General features: G+C 40.3%; 1 protein-coding gene across 9 annotated transcripts in view; it reads right to left on the bottom strand.

The window, feature by feature from the left end:
- The window catches only part of ralgapa1 (Ral GTPase activating protein catalytic subunit alpha 1), a 68,040-nt gene that overhangs the window by 26,098 nt on the left and 25,002 nt on the right, over positions 1-16,940 (bottom strand). For all 9 annotated transcript variants that reach the window (XM_008399828.3, XM_081603192.1, XM_081603194.1 and 6 more), the window contains 23 exons: positions 15,110-15,234; positions 14,789-15,023; positions 13,836-14,021; positions 13,560-13,730; positions 13,231-13,424; positions 13,047-13,145; positions 12,793-12,948; positions 12,037-12,165; positions 11,783-11,908; positions 11,186-11,244; positions 10,959-11,067; positions 8,077-8,187; positions 7,907-7,975; positions 7,678-7,815; positions 7,399-7,582; positions 5,895-6,013; positions 5,653-5,772; positions 4,806-5,433; positions 4,516-4,631; positions 3,969-4,093; positions 992-1,063; positions 763-886; positions 375-530 (listed from right to left, as the gene is read on the bottom strand). In XM_008399828.3, the coding sequence (XP_008398050.2) occupies positions 375-530; positions 763-886; positions 992-1,063; positions 3,969-4,093; positions 4,516-4,631; positions 4,806-5,433; positions 5,653-5,772; positions 5,895-6,013; positions 7,399-7,582; positions 7,678-7,815; positions 7,907-7,975; positions 8,077-8,187; positions 10,959-11,067; positions 11,186-11,244; positions 11,783-11,908; positions 12,037-12,165; positions 12,793-12,948; positions 13,047-13,145; positions 13,231-13,424; positions 13,560-13,730; positions 13,836-14,021; positions 14,789-15,023; positions 15,110-15,234 (3,551 nt within the window). The remainder of the gene's footprint in view (positions 1-374; positions 531-762; positions 887-991; positions 1,064-3,968; positions 4,094-4,515; positions 4,632-4,805; positions 5,434-5,652; positions 5,773-5,894; positions 6,014-7,398; positions 7,583-7,677; positions 7,816-7,906; positions 7,976-8,076; positions 8,188-10,958; positions 11,068-11,185; positions 11,245-11,782; positions 11,909-12,036; positions 12,166-12,792; positions 12,949-13,046; positions 13,146-13,230; positions 13,425-13,559; positions 13,731-13,835; positions 14,022-14,788; positions 15,024-15,109; positions 15,235-16,940) is intronic.

Raw genomic sequence — 16,940 nt, 5'->3', positions numbered from 1 at the left:
GATGCTTTACATCCTAAAAATGTAACGGGTCAGGGTTACAAGGACACAATGACCGAGACGGACATAGCAGGTGTTGCAGAACTGACCCCTGCCTCCTGAGCCGCCGTCGCTCCGATTAGATTAATAATCTCAATTTCCGGACAGATAATAGTTTCTACTTCCTGCTCTATTTGAGGCTAAGAGAGAAAAATTACAGTTCGCTACAGAAACAGCGGCGCACTGCTTAGATGTTTGCATCCGCATCTATAGTGTGATCGGTTACGAGTAAATACCTCATAAGAAATAAAGGCAGCACAGGCAAAATTGTGGCAAATAAGCAAATAAATTGCATTGCTTTGTGAATTCCCCCCTTTTTGTTGGTGTCATATTTGTACCTTTTTGGTGAGGTTCTGATCCTGGTCAGGGGGCATGCGAGTGGACACGTGATAGATGACTTCAGTCGTAGATGTGGCATAGTAAGGCGTCGTCTGGCCAGTGCTGTGATTTCTCTGAAGGCCTCCCATGAACCCACAGTGAGTCTTGAGGTCGACCTAATGCATAACATTAACATGCATAATGACACTCTTGTTTTCATCTTGAAAACACAAACCCCCTGTGAAGTTTCAAGAACACCTTAAAAGATAAATCTGTGTATTTCTGACTTGGAATTCAGGATTTTAAGAAAATCCACGCCTGCCATGTTTAAATAATTTGTCTACTTTCTGATTTAGGACGACAAATTCTCCCAGTAAATGTAGAGTATGTAAGAAAACATTTTAGTACCTCCCAGCCGAGTCCTGAAACAAAGTCTTCATAAGCCTGGCTGCCAGCGGTGTTGGTGAGTATGGAGTGTTTATCCTCTTGACCTTCAGCCACGTAAAATACTGCGATCTTATGAGTCTCTCGGCTGAAAGGCAATGACAGAAAGTAATCAGCACCAACGGGGAGTTGGTTTGAACTCTCAGGCTAATAAAAAGTTTTCAGAGAGGAGTTAAAGATAAGCGCTGCTCACCACTGCCGTGAGTCTAGATTCTTCAGCTCTCTCAGTAACTTCTCATTCTTCCTCAACAAATGAAAGTTACTCCTGCAAGACACAGATAAACGAGCAATAAGTCATTACTGAATCCTGCCAACATGGCTTTGATTTATTTGAAATGACACACAAGTCCGTGTGTAAGAATAATTGACACTTGTATGGAATGTTAAAATCTACAGAAAAGCTCTTCTTTTTGTGCGACTCCATCAGCATATATTTACATTCAGTAACGTCACTTTAACTCCCAACTATTTATAGGAAAAGCGATAAATAAAAACACTTTATAGGAAACTGGAATTGTGACAAAACAAGGTTGCACCAGGACCCAAATATATCTCTAAGCCTTGCACTTTGAACAACGTACTAAAGAAAACTCAAACTGCTCGGTGTTACAGAACTGCTGCACGTGTGTAGAGTGATACCCATTAGCCTTGATGGCCAAAAGTTATTATATTTGCCAATCCGTAGTTTGGGAGGTTAAGTAAGGAACAAAGCTTACTTAGAGAGGACTAGGACCCTAGATGACCTGGAGCGATTGTAAAGGTCCAACCTGGAAGACTTAATTTATGTCAGGTTGGCAAAATGTGTTGCATAGATTTTAGTAGGTTAAAAATGGTAGTGGAAACAAGAATAGATATTTTTCCTCAGGAAAATATATTAAAGGTTGCATTTTTTTTACTCTTTCATACTTTGCTTTCATTAAAGAAATAGAGCTACTTGGAGAGTGGCTCCAAGAGGTTATTAGAAGCCTGCGTCTTATTTACTGCAGATAAATGCCAAACTAATAGGTTATGCCTAAAAGAACAAGATTCACAAACCAAGAGTGTCTGACTTGCCTGACTATCAATTCAAAGAAAAAATAAAATCTTCCCAAGCATAAAAAGATGGTCCTGAACTTCTTGACAAGCATGTTTAACACCTTTTGAAAATCAAGCCTCTGACTTCAAAAACCATCAAGTTGCTGTAGAACTCCTGTTTACTCCTAGTTTGTGGGGGGGAAAGTCTAAACGGCCAAAGTTTCGACACTTTCAGGCTCTCAAGAAAGAAAGATGGGCTGTGATTTTTAAGAAAAACAAAAGCCTTTCATGCAGAATAATTTGTCTAAAGGCGGTTGAAACTGTGCCAACAAGCAACCCTCAACCTCTGTACGGCTGATATAAAAACCAAGAGTTGGGCAGCAAAGCTTGGAGTGGACTGATAATGACACGTCGTTCTTTTCACTTTTAGAAAAAGGGAAAGAGTGAGGGAGTGCAGGAGATAAATAGAGAGAGGTAAAGAAAAGGAGAGAGAGAGAGGGAGAGAGAAAACGAGAGAGAGCAATTTGCTCTTTATTAAAGTGATACTTGGTAATGGCCTCATTCTCTGCTCTCAAAGACTCCATTTACACCCTGGATTATAGGGAAAAGCATAAAAGGGGATACACATGGGTGACTGTCAGTATCTTAGTGTCTGTAATGCTTCATATGAATACCTGGAGAGACGTCGGTGACAATAACAGATGATTAGACAACATCTCCTTTTTTCCCCCTTTCATTCTTATCTACCTCCTTATTTTCCCTTTAAGTTTCTTGAGCTTTCATTTCAGTCTTTTTTGCTTCATTATTTATTTTCTTTATTATCATTACGACTAAATCTGCATGGGTCTGAATCATCTTGGTTTCTGATTTGCCACAGCCCCCTCAATCGCGCTCTTCTTCAACTACTGCTTTTTTATTCTGACACCAAATGGGCCGAGTTTGATCAATAGAGCGCTGTCCTCATTATCACGCGCACACACACGAGCGTGTGGAGAAGTCCATTGTGTGGCTCTGAATGCAGAAAGTGTAATTCCCTGGATAAAGTATAAAGAGTGATGAGCGTCCATTAGCCGGCCAGGCGCATTTAAAGCAATACCCCGACATTGTGAGTTCCAGCTCCGAGTCATTGAGAAGATGAAATGCTGCACGATGTGAATGGGGAGAAACATAGCCTCTAATTAGCTCAATGTAGTTCACCTTTTTCTTTTATATGCATTAGGCAAACATTTGGTTTTGCTCTGGGAAAGAACAAAATACAGAAGACATCCCACACGTACCTTTTATGAAATTACCCTTCATTTGAAACATCTCATGCTAAAATGTGCAAAGAAATCTTGCTAGGTTCGTTGCTTAGGTGAAAATCCTACATCCTTCAACTTAATATGGGGTAATCCAGGCTGTCTGTACATTTTCATGTAAAAGTAAAAGACTTTTCCAAACTTAAATTAGAAGGGTGCCATTCCTTTTAAAGCAGGGGTGTCAAACTCATTTTCATTTTGGGCCAAATCGAGGCCATTAATTTTCTCAAAGGGCCAGTTGTGGCACAATGTATTAATAAAACTATCCATTAATAAACTGTTAAAAGATTAATTGAGCATATTGTCATATTAATGTATTTTAGCACTACAGATAAAAACTGCTTTGATCTGACTGATAAAATAGTATTTAAGCACACAACTGATGTCTTTAAAGTTCTATTTCTGTGGCCCTCATAAAAAGTTGTGGCGGGCCAATTCTTTAGTTTGACACTTATGTTTTAAGGCAATGTTTAAAGTAGAAACTCCAATGTTCACTGTGAATTTATTACTGTTATTTCTACGGTATACAGGCTTTCCAAATATGAAACTTTGAAATAAAAAAATAAAGACCGGATGATTGATTGGATGGATAGACTCATCACTATGTGGAAGGAGAGATCTGGACTGAGGTTTTTGATGACAAAACAGGGAATGTTTTAAATCTCATTTCTTTATTCTCTTTTTTCCGGACCTGGATAACACTTCAAAACACAAAACTAAACAAAAAAAATTAACAACTGATGTAAGCAAAGGAAAGAAACAAATTGACCAAAGAATAGCAGAATGATCCTTTCAACATTGAGTTAGATTTAAATGGCACTTCAACACAATTTTCCATTATTGTCGAGGAAGCCTTACCTCTTCTCCCAGGAGTTGAGTCCCAGTATGTTGATGAGCAGCCTGCAATAGTAGAAGGCCGACTGAGGCGTCTCGGTCTCTGGTTCGGTCTGCTGCATCGCTCTCATGTTCAGCTCCTCACCTCTCTAAGGAGAAAACGTGTAAAGAAAATGAAGCACCAAGGATGATTTCATTTTACAGTTTCTGGCAAAAGAAAAAAAAATGGAATAACCAGTCTTAAAAGGAAGCTCAATCAGTTGCTCTAGTTTGTAGCAAAACTCAAATCACAGATAAGACAACAAACTAGATTTTGCCTCAGACATAAAACTAAGATGCAGCTTCCAACAATTTTACTAAATGCCGCTCTTTCATGACACATTCATCTATGGCTGACTCATTGAGAAAATTGCCCATCTTGTAAAGCTTGTTGGCTGCATCTCGTTTGTATGGAATGGAACAATAAAAAAAGTTTAGACTTCTTGCAGAAACGGCCACAGAGACAGGAATAACAAACCAGAGTTTACACTAAATGGAGATAATTTTTCATAAGGAGAATTTAACAACGCACATGAAGGACAAACTCCCGCTCTGCAGCACTCTGTTTCAAGATTGCGTTGATCACATCGTTCTCCTGCTTCTCTGACACACACCCTGGAGGAGGGGCCGGGATGTTAAGTGGCATGCCTGTGACAACCAGTGGGGAATCAAAATTAGTTTGGAAACCTTTTTAGGTTTTACACCTTGATACCTGAAACATTACAACACACTAGTTCATGAATTCTAGTCTAACGTCAATATATATATATATATATTTTTTTAAGGTTAAATTATTGTTGTAGTTCACATAACCAAACACACCTGCTCTCTGTAGACACTCTGGACTCGAGTAACCCAGGTACTGCAGCATCTCATCCAGCGCATCATCTCCATCTTCCAGAGAGTTCCAAGCTGGCACCGCCTCCCGACACACTCGCTTAGCTAGTGGTGGAGCAAGAAGCTTTTCCGAACCCGAATCCTCGTCTGCATGATGGACATGCATCTCTGCCTCCTCTTCCTGCTGCTCTATCTCTTCCACGGGTTCAACGTTTCCCCCTCCTCCTGGATCTTCCCTCTCCTCATCACCGACTTTTCCTTCCTCCTCAGCTACTTGAAACTCTTGTCTGTCACTTTCCATCTCTCCTTCTTCCTCTTCCGGCCCCCGCTCATCCTGCCCGTCTACTTCATCATCTTCCTCCTTCAACTCCATCTTGTTCTGTGGACCTCCTGGTGGAGTGCGTAATTGAAGGTTTGAGCTGCGCGGCGACTGCATCTGTGTTAAAAGCGTGCGCGCCGGACTGTTCGGGGAGCACAGCGGAGGCCCGTAGAGGACGGCCGAGTCCCAGGAGTGTTTTCCTGCGACATCTCGGATGATGACACGGACGCAAGCAGGAGCAGAGGACAAGCCAGCCGTCATTCCTCCTCCCGGGACACCGGACTCTGATCGGATCTGGAAAAAACAGGGAATAGCAGGCAAGTTCTGAAATTAAAATGCAACAAATGACGGTAACAGTCGACGCATATCCAGGCCTGGAAAAATCAAACTACACACTTTTCCAGACCATGCAGAAATACTGCAACTAGGATCTAAAAGTGTAATCATCAGCTCAGTTGAGATAAACTGTCATTATGTCAGGAAAAAAAATAATGACACTTCAGATGACATTACCTGGAGAACAGACAGCAGCGTGGAGCCGTTCAGAACCAGAAACTGAAGGTTGGGCGAATTGAAGAGTTCTGGTCCGAGATCTGGACTCCCACAGAACGGGTTGTCTTGGTTTTCACACACCTATGAACAGACGTCAAGTTAGCAAAGTAAAAAAGAAAAATAATAACAAAACAATACTTAAATGAATCCCTCTCCTTTAGTAAGGAGCTATAAAATCTTAGTAGACCAAAAAGTTAGAGCACCTGACTGGAGAGAGTTGCGGGCCCTCCGGACATTGGATAATGTCCCAGATGATTCACCAGATGGGTTATAACGGTTCTGGCTGCAATGGAAACCAGGCCTTGCTGGATACGGCTACGAACTGCAAAGAGCAAAAGAGTGTTCTTCTAGCCAAGTTGTTTCATTTTAATTTCCCTTTACGTGTGTTTACATGGTATAATTCGCCACATCGTTCACAAACATACAACATCATCATATAATTGCAACAAAGTTGTTGACAATAAATCCACAAGGATCTATCCGAGAATCATGATTATTCATAGTAATTGTTGATCTCTGCCCAAATCATGGCTGTCAAACATATCAGCAGATCTAACAATTCTTAAAATAAATGGAGGTGATGCATTAAAAAAAATTTTTTTTTAAATTTTGGATTCATAACTTCCTGATATCTCATGGGAGCGTCAAGATGTTTAGTAGGGATTTACTTCTCTCTCCTACCATCTTAAATGCAAATACTACCTTTCAAAACAATTTTGAAACTCAGATTAGGCTTTTCAGCAACAAACAGCCAAGTGGGTCTGATAGGGTTAAAAGGATATGCATGTGGAAAAGCTTTTCTCGCTCACTGTTAAGTATGGCAGAGGATCTGTTATGCAATGGGCCTCTTTCTCTTCCAAAATGCCCCAGAAAATCTGTGAGACCTCATGGGATCATGAACTCTTTAGAAATAAAAGGACATTTAAAATAAAATCTGCTACTTTCTATCAGTAAATTCAAAACATACAGCAAATGCAAAACTAACCTCCATCTCAGTCCTCAGAACTAATGGAAATCTTTGAAGTGAAGTGACATAAAAGCTGAACAAAACTAAGATTTGAATGTAAAATTCAGTATTAACAAGTTCAATCTTTATGTGCCTTATTCTAACTGACTGAAGGTCGTCCCCCTGCAGAAGAAGCCAGTGTCATTACATACAGCCCTGAAAGTAGATCCTTGTTAATCAACACTGTCACATAGAAGCATACACAATGACGCATGCAGACTTCCTAATGAGTCCTTATTGACAGATTGATTGGCGAGTACAGATATGTATTGATCGGGCATTCTCAGTGACACCCTAACCCTCAGGGCTTGGCTCAGGATAAGGAGACAAAGTGAGGAAAAGAGAGAAAACTTAATGAAGGCAGTAGGATGTTGCAGAAGTTAAAAATAAAGCCGAAGAAAAACGAGAAGAGATGAGAAGAGAAGACAAGGCGAGAGACGAAAAGAGGAGAGGGGAGCAGAGAAGCATGGTGTATCAAGGTGAATCGGTCATTAGACTCCTCTCTGAGTCCCGTTGGATCATAGCAGGAGGCAATAAAGTCACTCAGATGGATGCAGGAAGGTGTGTCTGCATACACATACCTTTCCGGTCAAACTGTGCAAAGATTTTGTGGATTTGTGTGCGCGTTTCTGTGTCCGTGCATCACTTTGCATGAGCGGAACACGCGTCGGCTCATTACAGAGCAAGATTGAATAAATTACCTTCGGTGACTGGCTGCAGTTTGCTGGAGCGCTCCGAGTCTGGGCTGTGCAGAGGTTCTGGTTCGCGGAGGCTTTCCAATGGCAGGAACGGGTCGTATTCTGAACTCGACAGGTCCGACAGCTGCAGTGGGAAGTACTTGGGACTGCTGAAAGACTGCGCTCCATAAACGCACCCATGCAGGACCTGTAGATGTTACAAGGAAAGCAGTTTTTAAAAAAAGCCCAACTGTGTCTGTGTTTCACTGGCCGAGGCACTGCAGCAGCTACAGACACGTTTACCTTGTAAATGCAGCTGAGCAGCGTTTTGGTCGGTTGCTCCTTTTCTGGAGGGCTTCGTGTTTGTACAGGCTGGAGAAGAGTCTTTGGGGGCAGAGCCATCACCCAGTCCAACAAGCACAACAGAAGGGAAACTACTAGCTGCAGAAAACACAGCAAGACACGCATGAACCTGCTTTCTGTGGACGTCTCGTTCTGCAGAACATTTTAAAAGCGTACAGAGATTTGTTACCCTCTTATCCAGCTCGTAAGAGGAGGACTCTGTGCTAGGCAGCAGATATGTGATAGTGGCAATCAGAATCTAAAGGGGGGAAAAAAAACAAAAAAACAGACAAACCTAGTTTAGGACTTCAAAATTGTAGTAATTTTATAAAATGGAAAATCTCTAATATGGAAAAGTACCTCTACAATCTTCTTTGGAGTGTCAGGGGGGAATTTCTGAAGATGATCCACGTGACTGATGAGGAGGTGAAGGATGTCTGAGGCCACCAAGGCTACCGTCTTATTGGGGTACTAAGAGACGGAAAAAAAATTATTAAACATAACATAAAGTGAACAGAAAAAACTAATCAGATATCCTCTTGTCATTATTTATTCAACAAAGAAAAACAACATGAAATACAGTAAAATATACAATGATTCAACAACCTGTATAATCACCTTTAGCAGCAGTATTAACTGTTTTCTGTCTGTTACACCATTATATGACAATTTTGGCCCACTTTTATTATCGTTCTTTGAGATTGAATAAAATGAAAATAAATATATGGGGCCTTTTAAAAACAAAACAAACAAAAAAAAACAACCTATCTACCCAATAATAAAATAAACAAGCAAACCTTATAACCAGGTTTTTGTTGAAAATGGATTTATAGAAAGGCTCATGCACCGTTGCGTCATTATAGCACAAGCCTACAATTTCTAGCATACTGAGAGTGATTTTTTTTTAAATCTGAGCTCTGCAACCCAGAGGTAAATGTAAAAGTTTGTCAATGTTTGTGGTTCTATTTACCACGAAATTAAGATGAATGCAGAAACACTAATACATTAGAAATAATTCAAACCATAATAATAAAACAATTTGTTACATACGTTTTGAATTTTTGCAAGAAGCTTTAAAACACCATATTAATATTACTATCTGTCAAATTAATATGGTGTTTTAAAGCTTGCAAGAAGCTTTAAAACACCATATTAATATTACTATCTGTCAAATTAAAGTAAAATCTGTAGCTGTCAGTAAACTGTATAATGTCACAATAAAACTCAGAGTGATTAATGAGAAAAGGCTGGATTTAAACCTCAGGCACAAACAAGAGCCAACGCCTGAAAACCAAAAATGCTTGTTGATGAAAGGAAAGGAAGACGAGGCGGCCAAGAGGAGGAAGTAGCTCTGCATGGAAATATGACAATCCCTTAAGCTTTGTGTAAAATTGTGTGTACATGTAACAGAGCCTGTAGCTGAGGCGACTGGCTGCTGCCACCAAGGCAAGAGATTCAGAATTGACAAAGACATGAGTGTATATTTATGTAAGAGAGAGTGTGTGTGTGTGTGTGTGTGTGTGTGTGTGTGTGTGTGTGTGTGTGTGTGTGTGTGTGTGTGTGTGTGTGTGTGTGTGTGTGTCACAGCTTGCAGCATTCCCTTTGGATTAGGCTCCTATCTGAAGGAGAACCAAACATATTTGCAGTCCAGGTTTTGCTCCCAAGAGCAAGTGAATGGAAATGTGCACTGGTGCAGTCCCTTAACAAAAAAAAACATTGGCTGCCGATACACAAACTGGGGATTCCAAGGTCGAAAAGGTATGTGTGTGTGTGTGTGTCTGTTTCTGTCCGTCTAGAACCACTTGGCTCCGGATGAGACAGTAAATGTTGGACAGCATTGTTCTGATCTACTGACCTGTCGTTACAATAACAACTGTTTTACAAAGAGCAGCAAACATCTCCAGTCGGAAATATTAGGTTGTTATTGTGGTGCAACCAAATGATCTACAACTAAAATGAAAGTAGATATTTCTCTACATAAAAAAAACAAACTAATAATTAGTTATACAGTCAATGGTAGAAATCAAGCATCATAAATTATTTTTTTGAATTTTTTAAAAAGAAAATTATATTATTTGGAAATCTCAATTATCTCCTGCAAGACAATAAATGGAAGAAATTTTGTCCTTTAATTAAATAAATAAATAAAAAACATTCTGACAATATGTGCATTAACTTACTAATTTAAACTTAAATTTAGAGACTACAATTATATACTTATATCAGGGTTCCTGTAAATTTCTGTCAAATAGGGCTGCCACCATCTAAATACCAATATTTTTTCCTGTCAGCCATTAACTGATATTTTGATAAAAAGATTCATCTAAATCAATAGTTTTCTCCAAAACAACTCTTTATTTTTGTTCATTTCACAACAAATTTATTTACATTTCTTACATTTACAGAAGAACTACGGAAAAAATACAGTAATGCTAATCAAGCTCAGGAATGCTGCTAACAATTTTAGTAATGGATTATTGTTCCAACTATTCTGACGATTAATCAAAAAACAAAATTAATTCAGCAGTTTTCTCATTTAACCAAGCTTTTTTCAAGCCAACCCACTAATAACCGGATATCAAACTGGGCTTAGTGGGAGATTTTTTTTTCAGAATCTGCACCAGGTGAAGCTAAAATGAGTTCTGGGTACAACATATTTACAAAGACAATTTTTCATCTTGAATGCAAAATGTACAATTTTTTGTAAATTTTTTGGTTTATTTAATGCACTGAGAATATTATTCTTACGGCCTTTTGGGGTTAGAATACTCCAATTCACAATTAGTCAATTGCTAAATTAGTTCATTATTTGAATAATTGATTCATCATGATTAATGTGACTGTTTCAGCCTTAGTAAAGATATGTAATTTAGTATTCATTAATTCATGTTGAAGAAAAAAAACAAACAAAAAAAAACCAGATACTTAAACCAAAAAATGTTCGCTTGCTCACAGATTCAAAGTCCAGAATTTGACTGAGGTTTGTGTTCAAAACCCTAAGTCTCCCATCATAATTTCAGTAGCCTTTTGGTTCTTTAAGCACTATTGAATAACTCACCAAGACCCTACTTAGACCATCCACATTCTGGCCCACTTTTATTCTTTTTTTTAACCTTTTAATAGGGTCGTCATCCAGTGTGAGAGAAGTGGAACAGTGATAGCAGTAAGTGCTATAACATGTAGGATGTATATAAAAATAAAAAAAATTGGGACAGAATATGACTCATAATTATAAAACCTACCTTCAGGGTCACACAGATTACATTGAGAGCTTCTTTAATCTGAGGATGTTCAGTTCCATGGGACAACTCTTCACACAGCCAGATACCCAGGCTGCACAAAGCCACACATCTGACAGAGTGGGGACATGAGCAGCGAGTTATAATACACACACTCAAAGGTAAAAAGAAAAAAATCATCAAAACCAAAAAACATAACTACAGAACCATTTAAGTTACAGAACCCATACCTTGCAGGAGCAGAGGGTTCATCCCTGGCAGAGGTCAGGATGGTTTTGATAATGTGTTCCTTAAAAAAAACAACAACAAAGATTTAAAGACTGTCAGCAACAACAGCAGAAAACTTCTACAACTGGTGCTTGTAATGAAGAGTCACTTTAAGTGGTATGCAAGCTATAGCACACAATCAGGTTAACACAACAAGTTAAGGCAAATTCGCACACTTGCTGGTCTTTTCAGTCAGTGTTAATGATCGCTTAGTGATTCAAAACTGGGTTCTGGCTCGTAAGAAACCAAAGAGAGGGCCTGAGGTGCTGCCACGCATGGCATTAACTGTTTACACAGCAACAACAACACAAACAACATTACTCCCACAGCTCTGAGCCGTTTCAGGAATAGCTGATGAGACATTAACCTAATATTCTGTGCTGAGATCCCCTATGGACAAGCAAACCTGAGTTAAAACATCAAGACTGACCTGGATGACACAGGAAAATAGATGAAAGTTTTTGAGCATGTTTAAAAAGCATATTTCATCCCACCCCTGTGGCTGCCATGGCGACCTGCTCCAACCACACAAATCAGCAGGTCAAGGTATCTCCACGTACCTTGACCTCGGGAAATTTAGTCCGTACAACGTCGGCAGTGGTCGGATGGAGAGCAGCAAGTTCCTCATAAAAGTTGGGGAAACACACCAGAGACCCAAGAAGAATCTGGGCCTCGACTCTTGGAGCCTTGGAGGGAAAAAAAAAGGGAGTTAAATAACTTCCTCAATCATTGTCTATTCACAGCTTGCCATTTTTTTTTAAACTTTTGAGTTAGTGTATTCCTCTTTAGGACTCTGTGCATCCTTGTGCCTCACATTGAGCGATGAACATGCAGTGACTCTGGAAGCTGCGATGATAAAGTCCAGGATCAACATGGTGGCTCCGGGAAGTCCGATGCTGAAGAACCTGGGACTACAGTGCTTGATGATGGTGTTCACAATGTCCTGAAGAAGACAGTTTGTCAAAAACACTTCTTCTCAATATGAAGCAGAATTATTACAAACTGCTTCATATTGAGACATTTTGACTAATCGCTCTATTTTCTTATATTTTGTGTCCAAGTAGCCAGACTTGATGGTAATTTTTCCAGTAGTCATGTATCAATACCACCCCAGGCTTCCTAAAGATTGCTCTGAAGCAGTTTAGAAAAGCAGATACTCTGCTACTGTATAGCCCTTAATAAAAAGGTCTGATGGCTTTAGCCAAAAAATATGGAAATGGTCTGTCCCTGGATGTTTAGTAGGATAATAACCTAAAGTGGTTGAACATTAACCTTTATCCATGACAAATCCTACAGAAAAACTCTGGACTGAGCCTAAGAGAAAAGTGCATAAGGTTGTTTGCTCCAACCTTGTCAACTGTTAAAAGATAAGACTAAGACATATTCTAGTGGCAGAATATCCCCACCGTAAGCAGACAGTGGCAGAAATATTTGATTCATTAATGGTATATTGAACATTTTATCTGCCATTAAAGTATCATCAAATATTCAATGAAGTCTCCCGAGCCGAGTTGAATTTTCCCCATTGTTACTCATATTGTTTACAATTGAATCCCCTTGTAATACAAACCTGGTCCTGGTGCAGCAGCCCTTGGTGCATGATGTTGTAGAAGTGCATGAGAAAGTCGGTGTTTGGGGAAACGTCTTGACGTCTTTTCATTATCCTACAGATTAGTTTGTAGGCATGAAGCTTTCCCTGCTTGTAACGCTCAGTCAGCATGGTGGCCTACAGGAAATATGCAGAGACACACAAAAAATCTGTTTATTTTTCTTCCCTGCAATATGAAGCAAATATATTTCCATATATTTCTTGATCACACTTACCTTGAAGAGCCAGGGGGTGAGGATTCTTAGAGGAGGAATCAGAACAGGAGGTGGGGGGGACGACTGGTTGTCCAGAGAAATCCCCAAATTATCCCTGATCTGAAAACAGAAAAGCCACTAAACTCCAATCCCTGGGGAAAATTTTGAAATTATTTCCACAGCAGACAGATTTATCCACACTAACCTTGGCCAAGTTCTGCCACAGCTCACACAAGTAGTCAAAAACCTGAGCATGGATTTCTGGGTCCTTGATGGTGTTAACATCTCCCAGGATACCCAGCATCCTCCTCCACATAACCGTGGCAACATCTGCGTGCCATCCAGTTAGAGAGCCGCCTGCCATCACACTGCAGTCCTCGCTGGGGAACTCGCTTGTTTCTGGAATCAATACGTCAATCAGAGACTCTTGTTTGGTTGGAGGAGAATAAAGCGAGAACACTTAAAGGATCTTTGTAATGTTTACATTCTTAAACTATTTACCCCCTCCCCCTTCCCTCCCACTGTCAATTTTACCTAGATCATCTGGGGTCTGGAGTACAGAGCTGTGGAGTTTCTGGTCCAGCTGCAAGTGTGTGTGTGAGTGACTGTGTGTGTGATCAGCGTGCTCAGCTGTCAGCGTGGCTGGGGAGGGGGTCTGGGAACGGGAGCCCCCGAGGGAATGCATGGGCGAGGCACTCTCAGAGCCTAACCAAGAGTAAGAAAGACATGTAGAATTGAACGGAGAACCAAACATCTCCTGATTATAATTGTTCCTGGTGCTCACTACTGGACAACTTTACAGAAACGTACCAGTAACGGTAACCGTGTGGCTAAGGCTGCTGGTCTCCGAGTCAATGTTGAGTGTCGTCAAACTGGCCACTTCCTGCTCATCACAGGCTAAGCCGCCTCCTAGACTGTCCTGGTCCAGTGAGCTGCCTCGGCCGCCTCCTGTAGACCCTGCTCCTCCTCCACATGCATCTGAACTGAATGCAAAATCTAAAAAAAAAAAAAAAAAAAGGAGAAAACATAATATTTTATGGTTGGATGGTTAGATCCAAAATGTTCTTTAAACCAGAGGTCTGCATCCTGCGGTGTTGGAGATTCAAGTGACTCTTCATAACTCTGGCATTTAAGAATAAAGGACCAACAAATGGATTTAAATAAAATTGTGACAAGTACAGGTTTTAGCAATTTTTCTGACTTTTTTAATAGAAAAATTGCACTTATCCACGGAAGAATAACTCCAAAATAATCAGTAATTAGGTATTTAGGTTGGATTTTGACTTTTACTTGAAGCACTCCTATATACTTCTTTGTTTAAACATATAAAAATAGAAATAAAATGATGGTTCTTTAAATGCAAAAACCCATTTTCTATAGTATACTATAGAGAATATAGTATCTATTCACTATAGTATAGTGAATAGGTATTTATGAAAAATTATAAGCGGTCTAGTTTTTCAAAAGATCGTGTAACGTTTCTGGCGATAAGCATGTTTTATTTACCTGGACTAAGGGAAAAATGGCTCTTTCAAATACAAAGGTCGCAGATCCAAGTTTTAAACTGTGATGTGACATGTTGATATTTCAATTACGAATTGATATTTTGTGCAGCTACAGTACAGTCTGTTGAATTGTAAAAAGACATCTCCGGGATTTCATTTAGAACAAATAAAAACAAAACTAATAAACAAAAGAACTGATTCAGATTTTTCTTCTCTTTATATCTTAGAAGTGCATCAGAGATAATGTCGGTTCCTTACTGTCAAATTTGCATGCTGAATACTGAAAGGCATTAAAGGAATCCGACTGGCTGTCTGAGCTGATGACATCGGAACCGCTGGCACTAGCAGGTGACGTCCACTCAGAGGGAACTCCGGGGTCATCAACGGGTCGAGGGTCATCTGTGGGTCTCGACCCCGCCCCCTGACCGGCCTCGAGGAGCTCTGGCAGGTCCTTGGGAACCTCAAGGCCCACTGGACTGCTTCCTCGACGACCCTGTTCGTCAGAGGGAAGGTGGTGCTTACAGCTTTGATGATTTATGCAAATATAATTATAAATACATGTGTCCAAGACATACTGACCACTGTCCCTTTGTTTCTCAGTCTTTCCTGAATGAACTCATCCATCAGGTCAGAGAAGTTTGGGTTGCTGTTTCCAACGTCGCTGGACACAGGGCGGGCCTTCTGGACCACCTCCTCTTTGTTGGCTACACACACGCAAAAGCAAATAAACTTTGAGAAAGTTTTTGCAGTCAAGCACATGAATACTTAAAGGGAAAGAAGTAAAGTAAAAGTCAGGGGAGGACGTATCAGGATTTCTAAAGCATGGAAAACCTTATAAAAAGCTTGTTTCATCACCAGAGGAACACCTTTCCAACGACAGGTAGCTTTAGAAATGTTCAGGTAGCTGAACGTTGTTATTCAGGGATCAAAATATTACGGTACTGAAAACTAAACTGTTCAACTATAGGCCTAAATCAATCAACAACACTGAGAACAGTCATCAAGAGCAATTTCTTACTATAATGTTAATTTAAGAAAGATTTTTCATGACATTATCTCAAATGAGAAACCATGTGTTATTTTTGTTATCCCAACTGAAAAAGAATCAAAAGCTTAAGAAACAATAAATACTAATTTGTAATTACTTTAAGAAATTGAGTTCCTGAGCATATATTAATGAAAAGAACTAAAGTGAAAAGAAAAAAATGGTTTAATTCCTGAGAAACAGTTTAATCTTTCGCTGTTAAAACGGCTCCATTAGTTTATTACTCAATTAGCTCAATTTATCAGAACTGCATATCATCCTGACACAACACCGATGTTGTTATGCTTCAAAAAAACGATTAACTCGTCAAGTATAAATCTATAGCAGGGGTCCCCAAACTTTTTTCTGTGAGGGCCACATAACTTTTTCCTTCTCTGGTGGGGTGCCGGAGTCAGTTTGTAACAGAAAAAGTGTGACGACTGCAGGAGTTCCTAAATGTAAAAATGTATTGTTTTCCAGAAAGCACATTCAAATAACCCTCTCTGGGTTCTTCACAGAAAAAAATCCAGGAAAGAACACTATTTATTAAATAAATACCGTATTTTCCGGACTATAAGTCGCACCCCCAAGGTTTTTTTTTTTTTGTAAACCAGTAAACATACACATATAAGCAAGCCGCAGATATCTCTGCCGCTCTATGTTTTCCACAACATGCAGCAGCAGAGGGGGGCGGACACCCAAAATTTGAGTCATAAGAGGTCAATTGAATATCACATTTATCATGGTTGAAAATGAAAAGTTGCCAAGTTTAGATTTAACTGAACTGATTACTGCAGTTTCCGACCGGTAACTAACAGTAAAAGTGCTGATCATTCGTGCCTGCTACTAGCATGTGCTAAATGAAGATAGGCGCTTTCTTCTTCTTCTTCTTCATCGTCAACATCATCATCATCTTCTTCTTCTTCAGATTTCAACGGCAGCTTGCATCCATTATTGTTGCACTACTGCCATCTATCCATCCATCCATCCATCCATCCATTTTCTTCCGCTTATCCGGGGTCGGGTCGCGGGGGCAGCAGCTTCAGAAGGGAGGCCCAGACTTCCCTCTCCCCAGCCACTTCTTCCAGCTCCTCCGGGGGAATCCCAAGGAGTTCCCTGGCCAGCCGAGAGACGTAATCCCTCCAGCGTGTCCTGGGTCTTCCCCGAGGCCTCCTCCCGGTGTGACGTGCCCGGAACACCTCACCAGGGAGGCGTCCAGGAGGCATCCTTACCAGATGCCCGAGCCACCTCAACTGGCTCCTCTCGACGTGGAGGAGCAGCGGCTCTACTCTGAGTCCCTCCCGGATGACCGAGCTTCTCACCCTATCTCTAAGGGAGAGCCCAGCCACCCTGCGGAGGAAACCCATTTCGGCCGCTTGTACCCGT

This window comes from Poecilia reticulata, chromosome 22 (assembly GCF_904066995.2).
Source record: "Poecilia reticulata chromosome 22, P_reticulata-male-v2, whole genome shotgun sequence".
Taxonomy (NCBI): domain Eukaryota; kingdom Metazoa; phylum Chordata; class Actinopteri; order Cyprinodontiformes; family Poeciliidae; genus Poecilia; species Poecilia reticulata.
Note: the sequence above shows the minus strand (reverse complement) of the source record. Positions and strands in the feature narration are given on the sequence as shown.